At 50.0% G+C, this 24,842-nt stretch overlaps 1 protein-coding gene across 4 annotated transcripts; it reads right to left on the bottom strand.

Annotated features, from left to right (window-relative positions):
- Positions 1-537: 537 nt before the first annotated feature.
- ZBED4 (zinc finger BED-type containing 4) lies at positions 538-24,558 on the bottom strand. Of its 4 annotated transcripts, none has more exons than XM_019712327.2 (4): positions 24,399-24,558; positions 21,642-21,717; positions 8,002-8,142; positions 538-5,655 (listed from the first exon to the last, which is right to left on the bottom strand). In XM_019712327.2, the coding sequence occupies exon 4, from the start codon at positions 5,322-5,324 to the stop codon at positions 1,797-1,799; it is 3,528 nt and encodes a 1,175-aa protein (XP_019567886.2). In that variant the 5' UTR covers positions 5,325-5,655; positions 8,002-8,142; positions 21,642-21,717; positions 24,399-24,558; the 3' UTR covers positions 538-1,796. The 4 variants fall into 4 exon arrangements, with proteins under 4 accessions (XP_019567886.2, XP_074182709.1, XP_019567885.2 ...); XM_074326608.1 differs by lacking the exon at positions 24,399-24,558 and adding an exon at positions 22,230-22,908; XM_019712326.2 differs by lacking the exon at positions 8,002-8,142.
- Positions 24,559-24,842: the final 284 nt, after the last annotated feature.

The raw sequence follows: 24,842 nt of genomic DNA, 5'->3' as shown, positions 1-24,842 counted from the left end.
AGGCCGCGCACCACCGGACCCAGATAAAAGAGCCGGGGGACTCTGCCTTCAGAAAAGCCATGAGCCCCGACATGGCAACTTGACAGCACCTGTTCTGGATTCTGGACTCACTGCCTGGACGTGGGTAGAGCCTGGACACAGCTGAAGGCCGAACCCAAGCTGGTGAGACATCCACGTGGCGCCACCTTGAGCGCTCGGGAGGGACACTCGCAGGTCAGCAATGGTCACTTGTGTGACCCTGGTCGCTGCTCCCTGGGCATCCAGAACAAGGCTGGTCTCAGGAACATGTGCACTGCCACCCAGGCGAGAGGCTACATAGCCAAGGCGACCGCCAGGCTGCCTGCCAGGCTCTTCTGTTCGGGCCCCACACAGAAAGTTCTCGGCACTGTCAGCACCATCATCAATGCTGAGAGCTGCGTCACCACCTCCTGTGTCCTACCCAGGGCTAAGGCTGCACGCGTGTGGTTTCTGTGTCTACTGGCCCCCAGGGGATGACTTCTATTATCCTAACAATAAAAAGCCACTGTCCTCCAGCAGTAGAAAATCGCAAATAAAAAGTTTAATTTCAAAAACTGAGTTCATCATTTATAAATACACTAAAACATGGTCAATGCAAAGTCAGATGAATAATAGGTACAGTATTTTAACAAAACAACTTTTCTAAAGGTAAGAGGCAGAGGAGGGACTTGCTTCACCCAGAATATTTAATTGGTCTGAAATAAGAAAATGAACCCTTTTCAACCTGTTGAAGCAAAAACTTTGAAGACGTATTACTGTTAGAAGAACCTGACAGCTGACACTTCATTCTGACGTCCTTGGGGTCCCAAAACACCCCAGTGATGGCTGAATGTTCCCCATTATAAATCTAAACACCTAAGGCTATTCTCACAACCATAATATAAATCTTCCCTGTTGATAAGCCATCTCTTCTAAAAAGAATTTTACACATAATTTGATCAAACTGGCGGTCACTACACAAATTTCAAAAGACAGTTTCAAAGTGTAGAGACTACGTCAGGGGCTTGGAGGTTTATTCAGCAGGACTGCTGTAAACGAGTCGTGTTGTGCCCTGGCCGGATGCCCATTAGCGCCAGGCGGGGGTCAGGGCTACCCAGCCGCGTGAGACCTGAATGCAGGGCAGGAAGTGGGGCGCTCTCCTCACCACTCACTGTATCACTGACACTCCGTGATACAGCTCGGTGTAGTTTTCTCTTCAAATGCCATGTCTTTCTTGTAGTAAACAGCTATCTTCCAGAGTATTCTCTGTGCTCCTCACATACTTTAGAACCTGCACTTAAAAACCGCTCAGTCAGGATGGCTTCAACTCCACCTCCTATGTACAGATTTTATTCGACAGCCACAAAAGCTGTTTTGTTGCAATTAAAGCAATTTTTAACTAAAATACAGTACCTGATTTGTGGTTTTTACATAATTGAATAAAAAGCCTACAGAATAAAACTGTTGACATCTTCTCTGCCATTCTAGTGAAACAAATGACTAACCCCCAACTTTTAAAAAACTTTACAGTTATGGATTCAAACCTAATCATCGTATTTCATAATTGACTAGACAGGCTATTTCTAGCGGACTTCTTAAAAACCACGCCGTAATACCTGGCCGAAGGACTGGGAGTAAGGCACATGTGGACATTCCGGTGAGCGCAGGAACTCAGCGTGGACCTGAGAGTGCCGGGTCTGATGTCCTACATGGCCCCGACCGGGGCAGCCACCAGCCCGGGACAAACAGCCGGCGCCTAACAGGCAACAGGTCTTCCGCCAGTGGCTCCACTGTGAGTCTCAATACTGAAAGTATATTAAGGGAAGATTCACTTTTAAAAAGATCAGTTTTTCAAAATGTTCCATCATGAGCCTGGACTGGCTGAAGCTTCCATTCTCGGGGTGTGTGCTAAACAGCCTCTCGGAAGGGACGATGCTCGGGGGGCAGCCCAGAAACCTGACAGCCAGAGCAGAGAGGCCCGGCCAGGCCGCCTTCTTCAGGTTCCAGTAGGTGAGCGGGTCACAGCTGTGTTCAAGCACCTCCTCCTCTAGATACGCAAGCACCATGTCCTCGGGGACCTTTGTCTTTCCTCGCGGGTCCTGCTGCTTTATCTCGGCCATGAGTGACCACAGGTTGTCTTCCCCACCGGAGTCTTTCGATGGAGAGCCTGGACCACACCCGTTGGCGACAGGTGTGTCCTCTGAGGTAGAATGCAGCATCTCGAGCTCCCTGATTAAATCCTGTTTGTACTGCTCGGCCTCCTCCTCGGAGAACAGCGAGGCCTTGTAACGCGGGTCCAGCAGTGTGGCAAACACGTACCTGGGGTCGTGCAGGGTGGCGGACAGCCGGCTCACCATGGCCTCCTTCAGGGACTTGAGCATGGTGTCGATGCCCATCGTCTCCTCGAACAGCATCTCGACCTTCCTGGTCAGGATATGGATCATGGGGATGACCTGGCTGAGCGTGGACACATGGGTGCTCATCTCCCGGCTCGCGGCATCGAAGGGCTTCAGCGCGTGACACACGGACTGCATGACCTCCCACTGGTCACAGCTGATCAGTTCTCGGAAATTACACTCGATGGACATCTCGTTAATCGCCCTCTTCTGTTCGACGAGTCGTTCAAGCATGTGGAACGACGTGTTCCACTTGGACGGGACGTCCTGGATGAGATGGTGCTGCGGCAGCTCATACTCCTTCTGCAGCTCAGCCAGTCTCTCCTTGGCCCTGTGTGACCGGTGTACCCGCTCGCATACCTTCCGCGCAATGCTGAGTAAGTTCTGGACCATCCTCTGGCTCTTCATAGCCTCACTGACAATAAGGTTCACCGTGTGGCTGAAGCACTGCACGCTCGAGTGGTCCCCTTCGTTCAGCGTCTTGCCTATGCTCGGGTTGTCGGTCACTGTGATGCCGACCTGGAGGCCGGTGGATGTCACCCAGGCCTCCCACCAACATTCCAGCTGCTTCTGAATGCTGTTGCCACTGTAGTCGCAGTCAATCTGTGACACATCTAAAAGTGCTGAGCAGTGGTGGTCCTCACAGTGCGGCCGGACCGACGACTCGAAAGTGACCCAGTGAGCAGTGAGGGTCAGGTACTCCCGGGTCTGGTTACTCATCCATATTCCGGACGTGAAGTGGATCACGCCACTCTCAGCTTCCTTCAGATGTGACATAATTATCTGCTTCACATTATCGTACATCCCTGGGATAGCTGTCCTGGAGAAGTAGGAAGGTGAGGGCAAAGAGTACTGAGGTTTCAAGTATTCGAGCAGCCTATTAAAGCCAACATTGTCTACAAAAGAATATGGCTGAAGGTCAAGTGCAATCATTTCAGCTATGAGACTTGTTATTTTTTTGGCAACTGGATGAGAGTCATAGAGTTTCTCATCGGTGTCATCAAAGGAGGAGGCTCGTGACAATTCTGTGCTCAGGGGCTCATGGCCGCTTGGAGCAGAGGGCAGTGCGGTCTTGGGGACATCAGCCTTTAGCACGCTGCCGTGGAACCTCTGCAGATGCCTCAGCAGACAGCTGGTGCCCAGGTTGGTTGGCTTTTTCCCCCTGCTTATTGTCCGGCCACAGTGCAGGCACACGACTTTCGTGGGGTCTGCAGGGCACACGGAAAAATGATTCCACAGCTTTGAGGTCTTCTTGCTGTGAACGGGAAACAGAGCTGGACTGCTTTTTGTCACCACTGTTGGCAAGTCAGTTAATTTGGAGGAGGAACTTTCTGCAGAAGCCAAGGTAGCATACGGAGAATTTGCCAAACTGGCCCCCAGAAGGCCCTTTTGGTTCCCAACCACTTCCGGGTGGCGTCGGTAGAGATGTCTCATCAAACAGCTCGTGCCCACGTCTCCCTTCTTCCCCCGACTGATGACACACCCGCAGTGTCTGCACACCGCCTTCAGGCTGTCCGTGGGGGCCAGCGAAAAGTGATGCCACACTTCGGACTTCAGCCTCTTCACCGCCTTTTTGTTCTGTTGGAACGCAGCCCCAGGTCCAAACAAGCGAGGGCTCAACCTGTCACCTGGCCGCTTCTGGGGAGAGGACACCAATGAGGCCTCGCCGGCAGCATCAGAGGGCGACGACACCGACACGTCTTCCATCAGCGTGTCTCCGGGAAGCAGATGTGACTGTAGATCCTCTGTGGGCCGATCGGGGGAGGAGGCCGCCAAGGGGGACGCCTGGGCCAGCTTCCCCGGCGATGATGACACGGAGCCTGGCTCTCCGTCTGGGGGCGGTGGGGCAGGCAGCAACGTGGGGGGCGCAGAATAGAGGGGCGGGATGGCCGCGCCCCCGCCGTTCTCCTGCAGCACGATGGAGCGGTGTGCCCTCCACATGTGCCGGATCAGGCAGCTCGTGCCCAGGTCCTTCCCGTTCTTGCCTCTGCTAAACTCATTCATGCAGTGGATGCAGACGGCCTTGGAGCTGTCGAGAGGTGACAGGTAGAAGTGCCTCCAGACGGCCGACCGCCTGCGAGACCCAGATGTGCCCTTGGGAAGCGCCAGGCTCCTCTCTGCCCCGCTCTCAGCAGCCTCATCGTAGTGGGGCGTGGGGAGCTGTGAGTGAGGACCCACTGCGGCCTCTTCCCGGCCGTACTTCTCGGAGGTGGACAAGTCGGAGGAGATGTCTTCAGAAGACATGACAGACACAGATTCTTCCGTCACTCGATCGGGAGATGGGATCTTAGATGCCATCCTCTGGACCAGTTTGATGGGTGACAGCACCGTGCCCAGGTCTCCGACCTCAGCGGGCTGTGGCGGGAGCAGCAGCGACGGGGGCGAGAGCGAGGCCAGGGCTGAGGCAGTGCCGTGTTCCTGGACGAGCACCGTGGGGTGCGCTCTCCTCACATGTCGCATGAGGCAGCTGGTGCTCAGGTCCTTCTCGTTCTTGCCCCTGCTGAACTCCTTCATGCAGTACATACATATCGCTTTCGTGCTGTCCCGAGGAGAGATGAAGAAATGCTTCCACGCCGGAGACTTCTTCCTGGAGCTTATGTTCCGGCTGGACAGCAGACTCTGCGTCACGGCCTCCATCGCCACGTCGTACAGCGTGCTGCTGTACTGTGAGAACAGGGACCCGTACTCGTCCTCGCCATCCGCGGGGACACACCTCCCCGGCGGCTCACAGCCACAGCTCGTCTCTCTGGTCTCTGCCTGTCCATCCCCACTGTCATCTGGTTTCCTGTCCTCTTGCTCAATTTTAAAGTCCATTCTTTCCAGACTGTGGTTCGGAATTTGACCATCATCTTCCTCTTCTATTTTAAAATTTACTTTATCGGAAACAAAATCACCACCCGCTTTGGGATGAGTTTCCTGGTTTATCTCCATGGCTGACCATAACTATTCTGGCTGCTTCACCATGCTGATATCTTAGGTTGGTAAAAAAAATGATCCAAACGCACACTTGTGGCCCAAATGCACATTTTCTTCAGTGATTTCAACAGTTCTATCTTTCGGGATGTTTACGAATATGGCCAATCATACATCTCCCTGAAAACCAGAATGTGTAACTCATGAGCACATCATTTTCGGGCGCAGACCACTGCTTTCCAGAAGTCCGGTAAGTCTTTCACGCTGCAGACATACATTCATGCGGTGCAGCCCTGCCTGTCGTCTTGGAAACAGGATGGCTGCCATCTTGATAGCCCCTCTGCATTTCCTGTAAGAGATGAAATCAAGTCAAGCACGAAATCACACATTTAAAACTGATACTGCCAGAGGTAGACCAGCCTCAACATGCACAGGGGAAAAAAAAATCCCACGATGGTAAATTAAAATAGAAAATCTTGTTCCTTAACTTTTTTACAATCCACTTACACAATGAAAATACCCCAAAATTGTAAAACAAATGAAAAGTAAAGACACATATTTAAATTCAAATGGCCTGTTAATAAAGGATCGGGTTGGGGGGACACAGAAAAAACCTACAACGGTACAAAAAGGTTGGTTTGGTCTAGAACCGATACCCTCAATCATCAGACAGTTGAGTAGCTGCTGTCATCAGCAGAGCCAAACCCCCAAATCAGTCTCACTCCACCTGCAGCAAGGACTGTCACAGGAACTGAGAACCCGACAGCTAACGTACATGACAGCCTACTCAGACTGAACACTGAGCATCCTAAAGAAAACGAGGACTGCCCGCATGCAGGGGTGGAGGGAAGGCCTGCGACAGCACACTGGCATCCAGCCTGGGCGGCCGCTAGGACAGCTGGCCTGCAGGGACACACCAGTTCTCAAGGACTGTAAGACCTTGACCATGACAGAGGCCAGAAGCAGGGTGCGTGCTGCTCTGAAGGCACATGAGTGATGGGAGCAGGAGCAGGCGGCACCTGGCGATCCAGCTGAGATGTGAAGGACGGTGCGCAGGTGGCAGGAGTGGAGCGCTGATGACAGTATAAAGAAAGCAACCAAAACCCAGTCCTGGCTACATGGCTGCATGAATAGTAGGAAGAACACGCTTACGACACTGAAATTAGACCCTAGATAACCTACGAGAAACGTACCTTTTTTTTGGACACCAATCAGGGGTTTAGTATAAATAACCAGCACAGAAAAACTCAAAACTACACATAAACCAAAACCAGAATGCCAAATGGTGGGGACAAAAGGCACATTTCTGACCCTTTGTGTTAGCCAGCCCCGAAATAAAAACCAAAGCGAGAACAAATGAAGACAATGGGAGGAGAGAATGGCCACAGAACCCGGGGGCCAGGGCCAAGCCTGGGCTGGGAGGGGGATGGCCAGGTTCTTCCCAGCTCAGCCGACCCTGAGCTTCCCCAGGGGCACCAGCACCCTGCCAGCTGGGAGGCTGAGCCAGGCCAAGGGCAGGGCCTGCTCCTCCCCTGTGGGAGCAGATGGTGGCTGGGCTGGGGTCAGACACAGGCTCTGCCCATGTGTTCAGGCTGCCCACGGAGAGGATGGGCACGGCGTCGCCACGGTGCCGCCAGCAGCCATGCAGACAGCTCAGAGGAGGCCACTGAAGGGCACTGGGTGCCCAGGGATGATCACCTGATGCCAGAAGCTGGGCCAGCCAACAGGGCCTGTGCCCGAGCATGTGGTGGGGACACTGCCCAGCTCCATCCACCAGCACAGCCCCTGGGGACGCCAGCCTGTCCCAAATGTCGATAGCAGCCGTTCATGTATACAAACGTGACATAAATGTGTCGTGTATGTATGTTGAACAGACTGTATCATTTATTGTATGTCAATTATATCCAGTGTGAAATAATACGAACTATATACATATTGGTCTCTGTCCTCAGTTCCTGCTAATATTTTGTCTTTAACCCTGGTTCCTCAAACCCTTGTAATTTCCTGAGTAATGGGGGCGTTAACACAGCTCTTGAATCCCTTGGGATTTCCTTGGTGATGGAAGGATCTCTTGTTCTAACGAGGCTCGGCTCGGTGGCTCGTGGACGGGACTTGGTACCACAAAGACCAAGCCATGGTTAGAACGTGGAACTTTCAGGCCTGCCCCGCCCCCATCCTCCAGAGAAGGGGAGCTGGGCTGGAAACTAGACTCACAGCTGACCGTGCCTGCATGATGAAGCTCCCTAACAATCCCACAAGTACAGGGTTCGGGGACTTCTAGGCTGGTGAACACATCCGTGCCCCATCTCCATGGAGACGGATGCTCCTTTGCTCAGGACCCTCCAGATCTCCCCCTCTGGACCTCTTCACCTGGCTGTTCACTTGGCTCCTTCATCATCTCCTTTAACAACTGTAAGTGTTATTATGTAAGTATTTCCCTGGGTTCTGTGAGCTGCTCCAGCAAATTACCAAACCTGAGGAAGGGGTTGTGGGAACCCCAATTTGTAGACGGTTGGTCAGAAGCCCAGGGGACATGTGGAGTTGGTGGCGGAAGCAGGAGCAGTCTTGTGAGACTGAGCCCTCAACCTGTGGAACAGATGCCACCTCCAGATGAGCTATGACTGCTGGTCTTTGCTTCAGAATAACTGAATGTGGGGTACAGATCAAACGGAAACGGCCATGAGTTGGTTGCTACCTGTTGAAGCAGGATGACGCGTCACGGGGCTCATTATGCTGGTCTTCCTAACGGACATGAGAAAACATCCTGAGGAATTGTTTTCGACTTTCAAGAGAAGCAGTGTAAACAGGGAGACAGAGGAGTGATGTCTTCAAAGTTCTGAGAAAATAAAAGCCAAACCAGGATTCAATACCCAGCACAAATATTCCCACAGGAGTGAACATGAGATAAAACACTGTCCGCCAGATCAAACACAGAATGTGTCACCTGGTGACCTATACTTCAGGAAATGCAAGTGTTCTTCGGGCAGAAGAATATAACTGCATACAGAAGTTCAGTGATGCAGAAGAGACAGAGTAATGGAAGCAACAACGATGTGGGTGGAGAGCGAGGCGTGTGGTGTGCTCACTGCTACTGGGGGCCTTTGCTTCTAGGTCCTTCCGATGAATTAACTAAAAATCACACACACACAGTGAAAGACATGCATGTAAATAAACACCTTGATTTCATGCTGACACCTCTAATGTCAACCCAACAGCACAGGATCATTCTAGCCTCCCTTTTTCCATACTTGTAACTTCTTTCTCCAGCAGTGAGAAATCTGGCTCCCACCACCTTAAAAGATTCACTCACTGACTCGGTTCTACAATATCCAGAAAGTCGTTTCAGAATGCTAACCCATACCACCAAGGAAGAACAAGCTTTCTAACTAGAGATACTAGTTTATAAATGTTTGTCTTTGGGCTTGAGCGTACATAAGCAAGCATTGTGTCCAAGAGTTTCTTGGGTCAGTTTTCCCTCTTAAGGGTGGTTATTTTATTCATTTGAAATGTAATAGTTTCTTTTGGTAACACAGCACAGAACTAGAATAGCCACACCACAATCTCAACAACAAGACAAAACTGATGGAATATTTCCTTACCTCCAAAGTATAAGCCGAGGACAAACCAAGTACACATACAAGGCCTGTACAGTGTTGGATCTGTACAGGAGGAAAGTGAAGGAAGCCCTGGTCATGTGACACACAGATAATCCCCAAGAAGCCCACAGGTACTCTGGCAGTGCCAGGCCAAGCTGCTGGAATCGGGAGGCGTGTTCTAGGCAGTCAAGCAGGGGGCGTCGGGGCCCCAGGTAAGGCCCAAAGTGGCTGGAGCTGAGCTTCCTTCCAGGCAAAGACCCACAGCAAAGAGAATCTGCTGGGGAGAGACTCAAGGACAACGGAAGGAAAAGGTAGAGAAAGGAGAGGGGACACCCCACGAGACCACAGAGCCAGCCACTGTCCTGAGTGGCAGTGTGAGGTCCTCTGTGCATCAACTGCGCCAGAGAAGCAAAGAAAGTGCAGAACTCGGAATTAACCCAGGGCCTGCAACAACCTGAGGAGTGTTAATTCAGGAAGAACTACGGGATCTATGAGGCCGCAGGCTGTGCATTGGACGGCCCACCTTTCCTTCCCCATGAGCTGCCATGAAGCCAGCAGCCCCACAACCACAGCAGGTGTGCAAATCCACAGCCTTGCAGCTACCAGAGGAGGCACATCAGGTCCGCAGCCCCTCGAAAAGCTCTGCTCTCTGCAGCACTGTCACTGTCTGACCTCTGTCACAGGTCCCTAGGACAGCCCCATTCACAGAGCACAGCTACTATTTGGCCTGACTTGGAGCTTGCTTTGTGGGCGTTAGTTGAAAACAAACAGCTGCACCTTTTTTTAACATCACAGCTGCCTAAAGCTGCAACACCAGGTGGGGCAAGCGAGAGCCTGGGAACCAGATGTCTGCAGGGAGCTTTGAAAAGCGCCCTAGTGATGTCGAAGGGCGTACGCATGTGCAGAGCTGTGCACAAGCCAGGAAAGACATGAGGCGCCCCCGCTGGCTGACCCTGAAGCCCTATGGAAGCAGAAGGTGAAGGCAAGGCCAACTGCTTGAGGACAAATGCCTGTCCCAGCACATACACACATAGAGCCCCCGGCAAGGGTGCCTGCATATCTGTGCGATGCATTTAAGGAAATCTCTGACTCATCAGTAATTGACCACCAAGCTAAGCAAGCAGAGACTTAAGTGGCCAAACACTACAAGGAATACAGACTTTTCAGAATTAGTGCAGTAAAGTTACTAAAGAAATAAACAGGCAGAAACAAAACAAAACAAACCCTAGCAATAACAACAAACTCCAGAGGGAGGGGATCTTATGTTTAGCTTTCAACAAAAACAAAAACATTACAAGACACACACAAAAGCAGGAAAATATGGCCCCCCCACAGGAAAGTCAAAAGAAACTGTCCCTGAGGGGCCCATGTGTTGGACTTACTAGACAAAGACTTTACACCAGCTATTACAAATATGTTGGAAGAACTAAAGGAAACCATGTATAAGGAAATGAAAGGAAAGTATGCCAAATGTCTCACCAAATAAATATCAATAAAGAGACAAAAATTATAAAAGAGAACCAAATAGAAATTATGGAGCTGAAATATATAACTAAAATGAAAAATTCACTAGAGGGGCTCAATAGCTGGCAGAAAAAAGAATCAGCAAACCTGAACACATGTCAACTAGAAAAACTAAACAAAATCTGCAAGCACAAAGACCATCAACCAACATGAACTAACATATCTACAGAATACTCCATCCAACAGCAGCACAATACATATTCTTTTCAAGTGAACAACACATTCCACAGTACAGACCATATGCTAGGCCATAAAACAAATATTAATACATTTAAGAGGACTGAAACTATGCACGTCTGTCCTTTAGGCACAAGAGAGATTATAAAATGATAGGAAATTTGAGAAATCAGTAAATATCTGGAAATAAAAACACATTTCTAAATAATTCATGGGTCAAAAAGAAATTATAGGAAGCATTTGAGATCTTGCTCTCCGGCATATGCCGTCAGTTTGGCTCAAACAAACTTTTATAAAAATTCACATTTCTTATGTCCACACCTTGCATCCCATACGTCCCTGCCACAGCACACACAGATGCGTGTGTTTCTCCCCACTGCTGGGCACAGTTCTGTCACAGAAAGGCTTTCAGATGTTTGCTCCTGAGCCTGGACCACATCTTCCCTAATTTCCAAGCGACCTAAGACAACACACAAACAGGTGTTCAAAAACTTGAACTTAGTGAGTCTCTTTGCCTACGTCCTTGAGACCCAGGATTCTCAGGGTAGAAAAGAGATAAAAAAGGTCAAAGAAACGTCCTATAGTCAGTGAGCAGAAGAACAACAACAAAAACCACATCAAAATGTATGAGATACAGCTAGTATTGTGCTCAGAGAAAAACTTGTAGCTTTAAATGCCTATATTAGAAAAGAAAGAGCTCAAACCAGTAATGTAAATATTCACCTTAAAAAAAAAGACCTAGAAAAAATAAGAACCAAACCAAGGCAGAGAAGAGGGAAATAATAAAGATTAGAGTGGATATTAATGAACTAGAAAACAGAAAAGTGATACAGAACATCAATGAAACCAAAAGTTGTTTCTTTGAAAAGATCAACAAAATTGACAAATCCTTAGCTAGATTCCAAGAAAAATAGGAAACAAAGAATGTAAAAATGTGCAGACATCACCAGATTCTACAAAAACTAAATGGAATATAAGAGAATACTATACAACAACTTTCTATCAACAAATTCCACAACTTGAGTGATACGGAAAAAAATCCTAGAAAATAATAAATTACCAAAAGTGACTCAAGAAGAAATAGAAAATCAGAATAGACCTATCACAAGAAATTGAATTAGTGACTTAAATGTTTCCCACAGAGAAAAATGTAGCTCCAGCTGACTTCCCTGGTGAATTTTATCAAACGTTTACAGAAGAAATAATAGCAGCATTCCACAAACTCTTTGAAAACAGAGGAGGATGGAATACTTTTCAGCTTATTCTAAGGGGCCAGTATCACCTGGACACCAAAGCCAGACAAAGACAGCAAGAAAAGAGAAATACACACTGCTATTCCTAGCTACATGAAGGAAACCACCATATTTTTAACAGGACATGAAGACTGCAGGAGAGGAGGCGCAAGGAAGTTAGTTGAGTCAGGTCTTTTTAAATTCCAGAAACCTGTGCTCGCTTCGGCAGCACAAAGACTAAATTCCAGAAACCTAGCATTATATGAAAATAAAAGTGGCAGACAGAATAATGGGCCTTCAGAGAAGTCCGTGTCCTACTCCTTGGACCTGTGGACATGACATGCAAAGGGGAGTCATAAGATTGCAGACAGAGTTAAGGTTAGTAACCCCGGATAACAGGAAAACTATCCTGGATTAGCTGGGTGGACCCAATGTTATCACAAGGGTCCTTAAAAGTGTAAGAAAGGGGCAGAAAAGAGACAGGGAAAAATGCCTTCAGAATGATCAGAAAGATGTGGCGATTGGTGCTGGCTCTGAAGACGGGAGAAGGGGTCCCACAGCCAAGGAGCGCAAGAGGCCTCTGAAAAGCATGAGAGGCAAGGAAACAGATGCACCTAGAGCCCCTGCAAGAGGAGCAGCCAGCCGACATCTCAACTTTAGTCCACTGAGACCCATCTCAGGTTCTGACCTCCAAATTTATGTTGTTTGTGGTACTTTGTTAAAGCACCAATAGAAAACTAAATAATAAGAAACAAAAGGATTAAGGTCAAATCCCAGAAAAAGATAAGAGAAAAAAATAATAAAGAGCAGAAAAAAATCTCCATAGATAGATAATGAAAGCACACAAGAAAACAACAGCCTCAAATTAAATGAAAACTATAACTTATTTCAAAAGAAGCCAGCACTGTTAAAAAATAACACGAACAACAGAAATCAGGATAGAAGAGGAGGATTTTTAATGAAAGAAATGAAGAGAAAAAGAACTGCAGAGAAACTGAGCAGTTTAGAGACAGGTCAACAGACCCAACACAGGGGTGATCAGAGCACCCCTCACCAAAAGGAGGGGTGAGGCAGAAGAGCAGAATACTGAAAACTGTGAAAGTACCCACTGGGAGCGGGTACCAGAGAGAGAATACGCTGCATAGTATTCTCTTACTGGACCTAAAGAAAAAAAAAAAGCCATTCAGTCAAAAAACAAAGTCACTTTCAAGGGAAAGAAAATAAAAGTGTCATGAGTTTGACAGCAACGTTTTGCGCTAGAAAAGAGAATAACATATTTAAGATCTGCAAAGAAAGAAAATGTGAGCCAAGGATTTTATATCCAGTCAATCTTTCAAGTATAAAGGATGCAGAAACTTGTACGAAATGCAGGAATTCAGGAACAATTTTTCCATGAGTCCTTCCTGAGAAATCTACTGGAGAACAGACATCAACCAGAGTCTGGAGAAACACTGACCTCAGGACTGGGGTGAGCTTTGGTGTCCGCATGGGACAGTGTGCTGGTGGTGGCGGTGTGCGCTGCAGTGTGGGGCCCATGTGCCTACAAAGGAGGGGGACAGTGGGAGTCGTACAGAAGATGGCGGCCGTTGTCAGCCAGGACCTCGACGGCAGTGCTGCCTCTGTGTCTGTGAGGCTGGAGTGTAGCAAGGGGTAAGACAAATGAGCGCTCAGGGAGTCTAATACTCTCTTCTCCTCCGTCCTTGGGAGCCAGGTAGAAAAGAGACAAAAATGGTCAAAGAAACGTCCTGTAGTCAGTGAGCGGAACAGAAACCCTAATTTCACTGCACAAACCTACAAACAGTGAGCACACCTAACCCCATGTTGTGGCTCTGAAACACCCCTGCCCACGGGAAAGACCAGGGCTTCTTGGAGGAACAGCTCAGTCCAGGCCAGGGGTAGGACGGACACTGGGGGCCGAGAACACGCTGGTGGACCAGAAGCAAGGGGCTGGGTCAGTGTCTAGGAGCCAACTTGTAAAGGTTCCCACTGTGCAGAAGTGAGACAACTGGAGCATAAGTAAGGACCATAACAACAATACATTAAAACTCATCAAATATGTTTAAATCTAGGAGTTCATAAAACCAAAACACAACCAACTGGTCACCTTTGGAAGACCACAGGAAAAGGCGTGATTATCCTGAAAACCGATAAAGAGCGCAGCATTTACCTTCAGTGTCCCACGGGAACTATCGCACTGGCTAACCAGTGCATAAGGACAGGTTTCTCTCCTGTGAGTCCAGCTCACACACAGAGCAGCGGGAACCGAGCAACAGCATCGCTGTTTCCTAGCTGCTCCTGCACTAATACACGTCGGGATGTGCTGGGTCAGCGCCGCCGTCACAGCGAGACGGCGCACGTTTGGTGCCTCCTGATGGAACAACACCCGCCCCTGGGAAGGACCTCAGAGGTCAACCCTGAACCTGATGGCGCCTCTACAGCCAACTACCGACTCACAGGGGAGAACGACACGGACACATCACACCACACCAGAGGCCGGCCACCAGCCAAATCTAACTGCAGGCCATGAGTCCCCCCACAGCGCTTCCTCCACAAATGACGTCCACGGAGGTGAGTGGGGTGACCTGTGGGTAACAGACTGAAATGACAGATGAGAAAATAGGTGACACTTCACTACTATTTAGAGGTGCAAACTTCATAAAACTGAAGAAAAGGAAACAACTTCCATAAAAGTAAGGTCAGTGGTTACCTTTGTTGGGGAGGGAGACGTGACGGATAGGACACGTGGGAAGCAAGATTTTATGTCTTGCCCCAAGCGATGGTTACAGAAGTGTCCACCTTATAACAACTCATCAAGCCGTACGTTTATATAATATTTTATGCAGCTTCTGTATCTGTGCTATACTTTAAAAGCTTAAAAAATAACCCTTATGAATCTGCAGTGAGGCAGGCGTTGGTGCCGGGGGCTAACCATTATGGTGTTGGTGCCAGGGGCTAACAGACTGCCTGCCCCACAGGCCAGAGACATCCAAACACCATGTCTGCACACACTGGATTTTTATGCCAGAGTGCTGCAGAGAGTGAGGAAGACCTCCGAAGTAGACGATTCTATCTCTCCATGGAAAAAAGGACACTTGTTGGCCCCTAGCTCATGCCATCCCCCAAATCAACTCCAGGTAGCTGGTCCACTAAGTAAGTAAAAAACAAACAAAAAGAATGAAGTCTCAGGATAGGAGAGGATTTAGCCAAAATGGCCAAGTCCTGGGGCCAGCCCGATGGCTCAGGCGGTTGGAGCTCCGTGTTCCTAACGCCGAAGGCTGCCGGTTCGATTCCCACATGGGCCAGTGTCCTCTCAACCACAAGGTTGCCAGTTCAACTCCTGGAGTCCCGCAAGGGATGGATGGTGGGCAGCGCCCCCTGCAACTAACAAAGGCAACTGGACCTGGAGCTGAACGTTGTTCTCCACAACTAAGATTGAAATGACAATAACTTGACTTGGAAAAGTCCCGGAAGTACACACTGTTCCCCAATAAAGTCCTGTTCCCCTTCCCCAATAAAATCTTAAAAAAAAAAAAAAAAAGGCAAATCCTCAACAAGCCTTTCATAAAAGAGGCCCCTAAATGGATGCAAAGGTGCTCGGCCTTATTGCAAAGCAAGGAAGTACAAATTAAAGCCACAGTAATACACACACTGTAAAACCACTGGGCTGACGTGCATGCGCGCACACATGCGCATGGGCTGGCAAGGCCGTGCTGCTGAAGACCTGTGGCACAGAAGCATCTGCCACCACCTGGGGATACTCACCATCACACCTGGGATCAGCCACAGCTCCCAGCACAGGAACAGGCCCGACAGAAACGCCTGTCTGTGTGCAGTGAAAGGCTGATACAGAAACGTGCACAGCAGCGTGCAGTGCTCACACCGGCTACTGACCATGGACATGGATGCGTGGAACGTCACACAGCACTGACAACGAAGTATCATCATACTCACCAAACACAACAGTGAGCACAAGGTGCAGACAAAAGAACACACACTGTGCGATCTCACGTGGACTCCGCGGTAGAGGTTGGGAAGGTTAATGTGAAAAGGGGGAGGGCAGGGAGGTCATGGGTGACATCCCACGTCCTGACCTGCCCGATGGACCTGCCTCAGCTGGCGACAACTCCCTGAACCATGTGCATTCCTGTGTGTGCTGAGGCTTGGGAGGGGGGTCACCCCAGCAGGAGGGGGGGGGTCCCACCACTGCTGCCTTCGCTGCAGATGAGGGTCAGCCAGTCGGTGTAAACAAGCAGCCACACAGGTGAACGTGTGGGGAGGGACAGAAAAGGGTGTAGATATGAAAGACTTTCACTTTCTAGTCTATGTATTTCTCTTTTTCTTGACTAGTTTTGCACGTATCATCTTACAATCATAAATAGCATGTGTTTCTGTTTTAGGAAAAATGCTGTCACTTGCTCTAGTAGTTTACTACTAAAGAAAATCTTTTCTTCCACTATTTCAGCACCAATTGAAAATGAAAAGCATGCTAGCTTTGGTTTTCAAATCACAAATGGACTATGTTCCTCCCAGCTTTTTGATAATTTTACATATGTGTGAAGAACAATTTGCTGTTTGCGACCTACGATAAAATTTTGCAGGTGACATTCTGGCCTTTTCAAGATGAGGGCTACCTGCTGACAGTGCATCTGGAACCAGTTAGCCATGGTTCTGGTTCTACTCTCCAGTGAGCGACAATCAGCTTAAAATAAAACCAGTCAGCATGAATATAAAACAGGGTAATCACTGACAACCAGAATCCTTCCAGAACAAATGCTGTCACTGCTGCTCGCAGCCCGTCCCCCAGCACAGAAGGGAACCATCTCTTCCCAGCTAGAGGCCACGGTGATGACGACACCACAGCAATGAAGAAACTACTGTCACACGTGCACAGTGAGCGCGGCCACCCTGATATGAGCAGAGAGTGAAGGAGGCTGACAGGTAGACAGGAAGCAAAACCAGCGCTTTCTGGAATTATTTGACATTTTTAGTTTCAAAGACGAAAACACCTGAAAGTGATGGTAGCTAATTGGGGGATCCTTCCCATGGCTAGAAAAAATAAAATGTATAGAATATTCTCAACCTCAGACACGTGTTCTGAATTTTTGGACAATCTATTGTTATTTTCTATTTAAAGAATTAAAGAAACTACTTTCCGAACTACTATGATGCAGAAGTAAGTACGGGAGTGGGAATTCCCACGGATGGTGTTCCCAGTTCTCAGTGCACTAGGTTGGTCAGACTCCCTGACTTACTAATGTAATGATCAACTTTCATTGCATGATCTCAAGTGCTTTACTCCATATATCCAATGCGGTCAAGTCTGTTTTTCCATTTTTCATTCAAGTTAAAGCATACTAAGTAAATACTAGGCCAAGATACCGGTCTCACTGGCGGAGGCTGGCAAAGCCGCAAAGCGTGGTGGCAGTCTGTCGGTGAGGCTGTGAGTGCCCATGGCATGCAAGCTGGGGCCACACCCCCGAGGGGACTTACCCATGGACTCAGCAATCCCAGGGCTGGGAACAGTCCCTGACCACGAACCTCACCAAGTACAGAACAACATCCGCCCAAGGTTAGTCCTGCAGCATTCCACAGCCAGAGGCCGGAAAGCCACTCAGACACCATCTTAGTGAGGGCTGACACACTCATGTGGGCTGACTGAAACAGCAAGACACACACAGGGTAAAGGTACCTTTTATGAACGACAGGAGGGAAGACAAGGTGAGGTGTGTGTGTGTATTTTTGCAGGATAAAGCATAAATAAAAATGGCTGCCTACATTGTGGAGGACACAGGGATGGAAGTGAGATCTCTGATCGTAACCCTTATATAATTTTGACTTTGAGCCACGTAATTATTTTGTACATAAAAATAAAAAGTTAAAAACTCCAAATCTAGGGGGCAGCCGGATGGCTCAGTTGGTTAGAGCGCGAGCTCTCACCAACAAGGTTGCCGGTTCAATTCCCACATGGGATGGTGGGCTGCGCCCCTGCAACTAAAGATTGAAAACGGCAACTGGACTTGGAGCTGAGCTGCGCCCTCCACAACTAGACTGAAGGACAACGGCTTGGAGTTGATGGGCCCTGGAGAAACACACTGTCCCCAATTAAAATTTAAAAATAGAAAAAAAACCTTCAAAACAAATAAACCTAATTGTACATCAAATGGACAACACAGCACAGACAGAAGACTATCTATCAAGGGGCTTTACGACATACCCAAAGGGCACAGCTGACCCTTGAACAACACGGGTTTGAACCGCATGGGGCCACTACATGTGGATTTTTTTCCAATAAACACCCGCAGTACTGTTTTTGATCTGTGGTTGGGAGTCCATGGATGCAGGGGGCCACTGTATGCTTTGATCTGTCTTTTTATATAGAAGACTTGAGTGTCTGCGGGGCTCCTGGAACCAATCCCCCACAGGTACAAAGGGCCAACTAAGTTTTTGGAGAGTCAATTTATATGTAGATTTTCAGCTACATGGGGGTCAGGTAACCCCTGTGTTGTTCAAGGGTCAACTGTTATATACTAAACACAAAAAGAACTTAAACACAAAACACCTTAAACTTCTCTAAGCAGTTTCATTAGCAGGAACAAAATATTGTAACTTAGCAATCTATTTTATACTTTAGCATAAAACAAATAAGTAATTATGCCAACGGAATTAAGAATCAAGATTTTCAGGATAAGAAAACAATGCAAATTTTAAAAATCAAAGAAATTAAGTAGGACCGTATTAACTTAAAACGTGTATTGAAAGTATAGGTGCGAACTCGTGATGTTTTAAGTGTATTTCCTTGACTCGACAGCAAAGAGGTGCTTACAGCAGCGGCACCGATGGACAGTGAGCACGTGATCCCCAGAGCCTGGTTTCTAAATAACCTTTCTGCACGGAGAGGAACCAAAGCGCTTTGGAGAAATGGCTCATTGCAGGTCTGGAAAGGGAAGGGAAACATGCCAGAAAGGAAGTGCTCCCAGACGATGCTGGGTGAGAGGTTACAACCATCTGAACATCCAAAAACAAAAACAGAAGGCTTTAGTAGACTGTAAAATAATGAATGAATAGAAACCCATTAGCCTGCACTGACAGTCGAAGAAGAAGGAAAAATAAAAAACATGGGGTGAGTATTACAACTAACTCCTTCCCCTGAAAAGTGGCAAGAAAGGGAGAATTCAGCATTTTCTTGTCTCCTTGGGATGTAATGGATGAGGGAAACATGAATGAAAGTGGGCCAAGGCCCAGCGGACCCCTTCCGAGGACGTGCATAGGGCACGGCCTTCCTGCCAGATCACAGGGCGGACACGGGGCAGACGGGCAAGTTAAATGACACAGCGTGGAGACAGCAAGTAATTCCATGACACGGCACATTCACAGGACACTGGCCTAGTCTCTTCAAAAAGTCAGTGTCAAAGAAAAAATGGGGGCGAGCAGGGGAGGGGTGTTGCTCCAGAACTAAAGAGATACAACAAGCGATGACTACACCAGATAGATACTGGTTTGGAAAGAAACAGCTAATGACAGCTGGGGAATCTGACTGGAAGGGCCACTGGATTAGTCACGTTTCTTAGATGTCAGCGAGGACAGTGCTGTTGGTTGTAGAGAAGAATATCCTGCCTTTTCTTCGGAGGAAAGGACATCAGTGGTGACATGATGTGCTATCTGCAATTGCCTTTGAAAAAGCTCGGCAGCCACCCGACGGGCAGGAGGGGCAGTCATGGCGACACTGTCACAGGGCTCCATCCTGTGGTGGGACCATGCCTTCAACCTTCTGTAAGGTGGGGACTTCATAACGTAACCTTGAAACACTGACGCGTGTTTGCTTCCCAGTCAAAGTACACGTGCCCTCAGGAGCTGTCAGGGACACGGAAGACATCCTAGGTGAGCGGTGACAGTCCTGCCGGCGTCACACCTGAGGGCACAGTGTTCCCACCAGGGGCAGGCAGCGAGCTGGGGTCCACATCCGCCAGCCACGTTAGCATATGCTGAGCGTGTGTGGCCACAGCTAACATATTGCAGGGGTGGTGACAGCACCAACTATCTCAAAGCCAAATGCCGGCAGGAACTACTGTGCTCACGCAAAGGAGACTACAGTCGTGCACTGGCTAAACCCAGATGGAGAACCCAGGCCACAGCAGAGAAGCTGCTAAGGCTGAGGCCTCAGAAACCCAGAGCCAGAGCCCTCTCCGTGAGATGCGGTCGGAAGCTGTGAGAAGGCTCCCTGGAAACAAGGCACACGCCAGGCCAGCAAACAGGCCGTTAAGGTCAGCTGGTCCCTGTTCCTCCCGATACGTCCTGGGTCACAGGCCAGGGCTCTGTGGGTGGTTGTCCTATTGCGTTTCTGGGTCCCCTGTACCTGACACCAGCACGCTTGTCGCCCACCTTTCTCTGGGGTACAGGGCAGTCCACCACTGACAGGTCTGAAATTGCTGCTGTGGCAGGAAGCTGCTGGAAGAGTATTTAAAGTGTCCTTTTCTTCCAGGATGTGGAATATGGCTCCTGCGACAGGGTAACAGAGCGCTCCGTTGGGAACTGTATCCAGCTCCTCCTGACACCACTCCCTCTGCAGCAAGCAGGCGAGCTGACCACAAGGTAAGGCTCAGTGAGCCATGGCCTTGGACCAAAACTCAGCCCTTCCATTTGTATCAGCAGGGGTGGTGAAGCAGGACAGAGCAAGCAGCCATCACCCTGCGGTGGGCCGGCGGGGTCACCCCAGCCCAGCCGGTACCGGTATCAGCTGTGCGTATGGCACAGACGTTTCTGGGACAGAGTTGGGGCCTGGCTGCCAACAGGCCTCTCCTGACGGAGCTCCATTTCAGGAGCATGAGGAGCTTGGGAGGGCGACCGACAGGACAGGCTCAAGCAGAGGGGCCAGACTCCACCACCCATGTGGCCTCCACCCTGTCGCCCCCAGGCCCTTGGGGATGGACTCAAGGTCCTCTTGCTCCAAGAGGCGAGGTCTGCCGGAGCCCTTCTCGCAGTGCCCTCCACCCATGCCCTCGCCCACCCATACTTGTCCTCGGAGCACTCACTGGCCCTGCTCTGGCCCACGTCTACCCATCACTCCTCGGCTCTCCTGTGGCGGGCCTTCCGGTGAACAGAGCCGCTGCCCAGCAGATGGTACAATGCGAGGTGCAGGGTAGAGGCAGGTCAGGCACCTGTGTCTCTTCCATTCCCTCTGCCTCAGAAATAGGGGACATGAGGAGGAAAGACTTTACTTTATTCCTAGCAGTGCCTTCCGGAATTTCAACTACCAAAAGCACATATCAAATTAGCAAGGAAGTGATCTGCAATATTCCAGAATGATGACAAATGCAGGCAATGAAAAGTGGGGTGAGAGAAAGATGGGGATGCAGAAGGGCCGGAAACCAGCGTAACCCAGACACTGGGGGGAGGCGGGACCTGAGAGGCTATGGGCAGTTAGGAGCCAGAGGCTCTGTGATACATTTTCATGCAGCTAGATTCAGCAAAACAAAAACGTAAATTTAAGAACAACGGATCCCTACAGCTTCTGTCCTCAAGTTCTGAGATTTAAGCAGTGCCTTCAAAATCTGAGAGGAATTAGAAGAACGAGTCGCTGACTCTCAGAAACTGCACATTTTGTGCAGAGACGCTCTGGAAACAACGCTGGCGACGGGGAGTTGCCTGGGCCTCTAACCCCATTGCAGGCTCCATGGTCACCACTGTGCCCAACGGTCACTCACCTGACCTGTCCCCTCACCAGGGGATCATCACACTGAAGGAGGAGGACATCAGCCCCGAGGGGCTGAAGCCAGGCAAAGAACACACGGCAAATACAAAACACTGACCGTGATCACTGCTCTTGTCGCTCCAGCAGCTCCATTCCCGTCTGGTCACTCTCCAAACGTTATGTGGCATAAGGATCTGAAACACAGACACACATACAGTTGTCCCTCAGTGTCCAGGACCCACCTCAGGTCCCCGAATCCAAGGACACCCACGTCCCTTATGTAAACAGCACAAGGCGGGGTCAGGGCGCCGATCCCTACCCCACGCCCGTGCAATCAAAAATCGCACACAACTTTTGACTCCCCCAAATTAATACTAATAGCCTATTGTTCTGGAAGCCTTACCAGTAATGTAGACAGTCCAGCAACACATATTTTGTATATGTGCTATACACTGTCTTCTTATAATAAAGAAAAGCGTAAAGAAAGTACATTTACATTATTTATTGAAAAAACTCCGCATATAAGTGGACCCTCACAGTTCAAACCCATGTTATTCAAGGGTCAACTGCATTAACATATAACCTACACATAACCTCCATAAACTTTACATCATCTCCAGATTACTTATGCTTCATACAATGTAAATGCAACATGACTAGTAGTTATATTGTATTGTTTAGGAACAATGACAAGAAAAGTCTGTACCTGTTCAGTGCAGCCCGACATGCAACATCATAGCCAACGACAAAGCAGACACCAGCAACAACGTAATTTTTTTCCCCCAAATATTTCCATCTGCCAGCAGACGCAGAGCCAGCCCAGGCAGCGACAGAGGACCTATGCAGAGGCAGGGACAGATACCCGACGCATCTCCTTCACTAAATGAATACCTCAGAGCAGCTTCTCCAGCACACAGAATTCAGTCAACAACCCTTATAATTTGCCTAATCTTTCTCCAAGGTGTTAGGGACATTCTTTGCACAGCTGGAGTTACTTAGGGACCTCCTCGTGTGTGTGTGTGTGTGTGTGTGTGTGTGTGTGTGTGTGTGTGTGTGTGTTACATTAACTAACAGGAGAGTGTTCCCATCCCAAGACATCAGGAATTAACCGGGCCGGGAGGGGGCACTGCCAAATACTCAACTGTCAAGTGGACTAAAAGTCTGAGCTTTCTTCCAATAGAGAAGAGTGTGTCCTGTGAAACTTTGAAGATTCACAGACTCTCTCTTAACTTGTGCTAGATCCATTCCTGAGAAAATGTAAATCATGACACCCAGACAGAATCTGTTTAAGGGTTACAGGAAGGTGGATTCCTCACAAACTCCTGTAAGCAGTTTCCTCTCACAAGATAACTTTGTTTAGTAACTGAAATTCACAATTGAAATCTGGCTTATTCATAGCACTTAAAAACCCCAACTAAATCCTTCCTAGTCTCATTTTAATCACTGTGCTACAGAGAAAACATCAAAAATTAATTACTTCTACATATAAAATCACAAGGATACCCGTGCTTTAGCAAACTGGCTCCATAAAGTCTGAAGTGAATTTTTAAAAACTGTGCACTTGATCTGATTCCAGTTAACTTCAAAACAAATAACTTCCCTTTTTACAAACACCAGAATGCCAATAGAACTCGCCTGTTGGCTCAGCTTGGCCGGCGCTCGTTTCCAGAGAAACGTATGTGTCTACGGAAAGTCACCGACAATACGGAGACAGCACAAGGGGGACACCGGAGCTGGCATCGCTCTTAGGTGTGGGTCACAGAAAAAGGACAAAAGATGCACAAATGACTCTACGTTTACCTGGGCCTAAAAAAGACTACAATTGGAAAAACAACTGAAATCATGCTTTGCAATTTGATACATATTTTTATTAATTAAAGTTGAATGTTCATACTGAGACATGCATACAGTAACTGAAGGCTTCAAACGCATGCACTAATAATGAACTCGTCTCATTTGCTTCCTAAGACATATTTAAATGGGGCCCCTGGTGGTTTCTTCCTGGAAATGCCACTGAAAATGAAATGTATCTAGAGAAAATATCCTAAAAACATAATTTGCAAGGCAATTCGCTGTGGTGGCAGAGGGCAAAGTGCCTCGAGAAAGACACCCAATTAGCACCTGCCTCCTGCTGGAGGAGCTGCCCCGGCCGCCTGGCCAGTGAACCCCCACCCGAGAACCACTCTTCTCGGATGCTTTCCGTCCCCTCTGGCGCTGCAGCCACGGTCCTGGTTGGCCCCTCCAGACCACGACTCGCTTCACGCGCCGACCCCACGCGTGGTCAGCCTTTACACGGGCACCAACAGGGGAACTTCTGCGAAGGCACCTCTCGGACGGAGCCCCTCCGCCCGCACGAACCCCCCGCCCCCTCGTCGTCTGCTCCCCGAGGTGGCGGCGACGGGACCGCACCAACTTTTTACCACTTTAGGTGTTTCGTCAACAAAATCCTGCTGCCCGGAAAAAGCGCTTCGGGGGCGATCGACTGGCCGGGCCGGGTCTCCCGGGCCGCCGCTCGCCAGCTGTCAGCGGAGTCCAGGTCGGGATCGGGGGTTCCGGGCCGTGCTCAAGCGCCGGCGCTGCAGGCACCGCGGCCCAGTCGGGCGGCCCGGGCGGGGTCGAGGCCCCTGGAGGCCGCGCCGGCCGCGGCCCCCAACCCCAGCCCTTTGCCCCTGCGGGCGCAGACAATATCGTGGGGGGTCCAGCTCCGGTCCCGGGCCCGACCACTAGACCCCTACCCCGACCGTAGCCTGGCCCGGGCCCGCGGGCCCCCGAACCCGGCCCCCGGCCCCCGGCCGGCCCCGACGGCGCGCAAGGACCTCCGGGCCCCGGCGCGAGCTCGCGTCTGAGACAGAGCCGGCTCTGGCCTTGCACTCACCGCGGGCTCCGGGCTCGGGCAGCGCGGATCCAGCCCGGGTGCCGACGACCGACAGCGCAGGCGGACGCGCTCCCATTCATTAGCCGCGGCTTTGTCTGCCCCCGCCAGCCCCTCCCGCCGCAGCCTCCGCCGCCCGCAGCCCGCCTGCCCGCGACGCCGCCGGACGCTGCGCCCCTCCCAGGGCCCCGCGCGGCGCGGGGCGGGGCCGGGGCGGGGCGGGGCCGGCGCGCGCAGGCGCAGTGCCTGCAGGCCCGCCCCGCCCGGGGGCCGACCAGGAGAGCGGCTCCAGGGACCGAGGCACTACTGACCGAGGGGGCCCAGGGCAGACTACGCAGGCGCAATTCCGGGTGCCGGCCCCGCCCCCGCGCTGGTCCGTGCGAGCCACGCAGGCGCAGTCCCGGGTTCCGGCCCCGCCCCTGCGCCGGTCCGGACCGACAGCTCAGG

Source organism: Rhinolophus sinicus, linkage group LG02 (genome assembly GCF_036562045.2).
Source record: "Rhinolophus sinicus isolate RSC01 linkage group LG02, ASM3656204v1, whole genome shotgun sequence".
NCBI classification, from domain to species: domain Eukaryota; kingdom Metazoa; phylum Chordata; class Mammalia; order Chiroptera; family Rhinolophidae; genus Rhinolophus; species Rhinolophus sinicus.
This window is presented reverse-complemented; position numbering and strand designations above follow the sequence as displayed.

Excerpts from the sequence above, each read along its gene's own strand:
- ZBED4 (XM_019712327.2), bottom strand. The coding sequence starts at position 5,324 with ATGGAGATAAACCAGGAAACTCATCCCAAAGCGGGTGGTGATTTTGTT.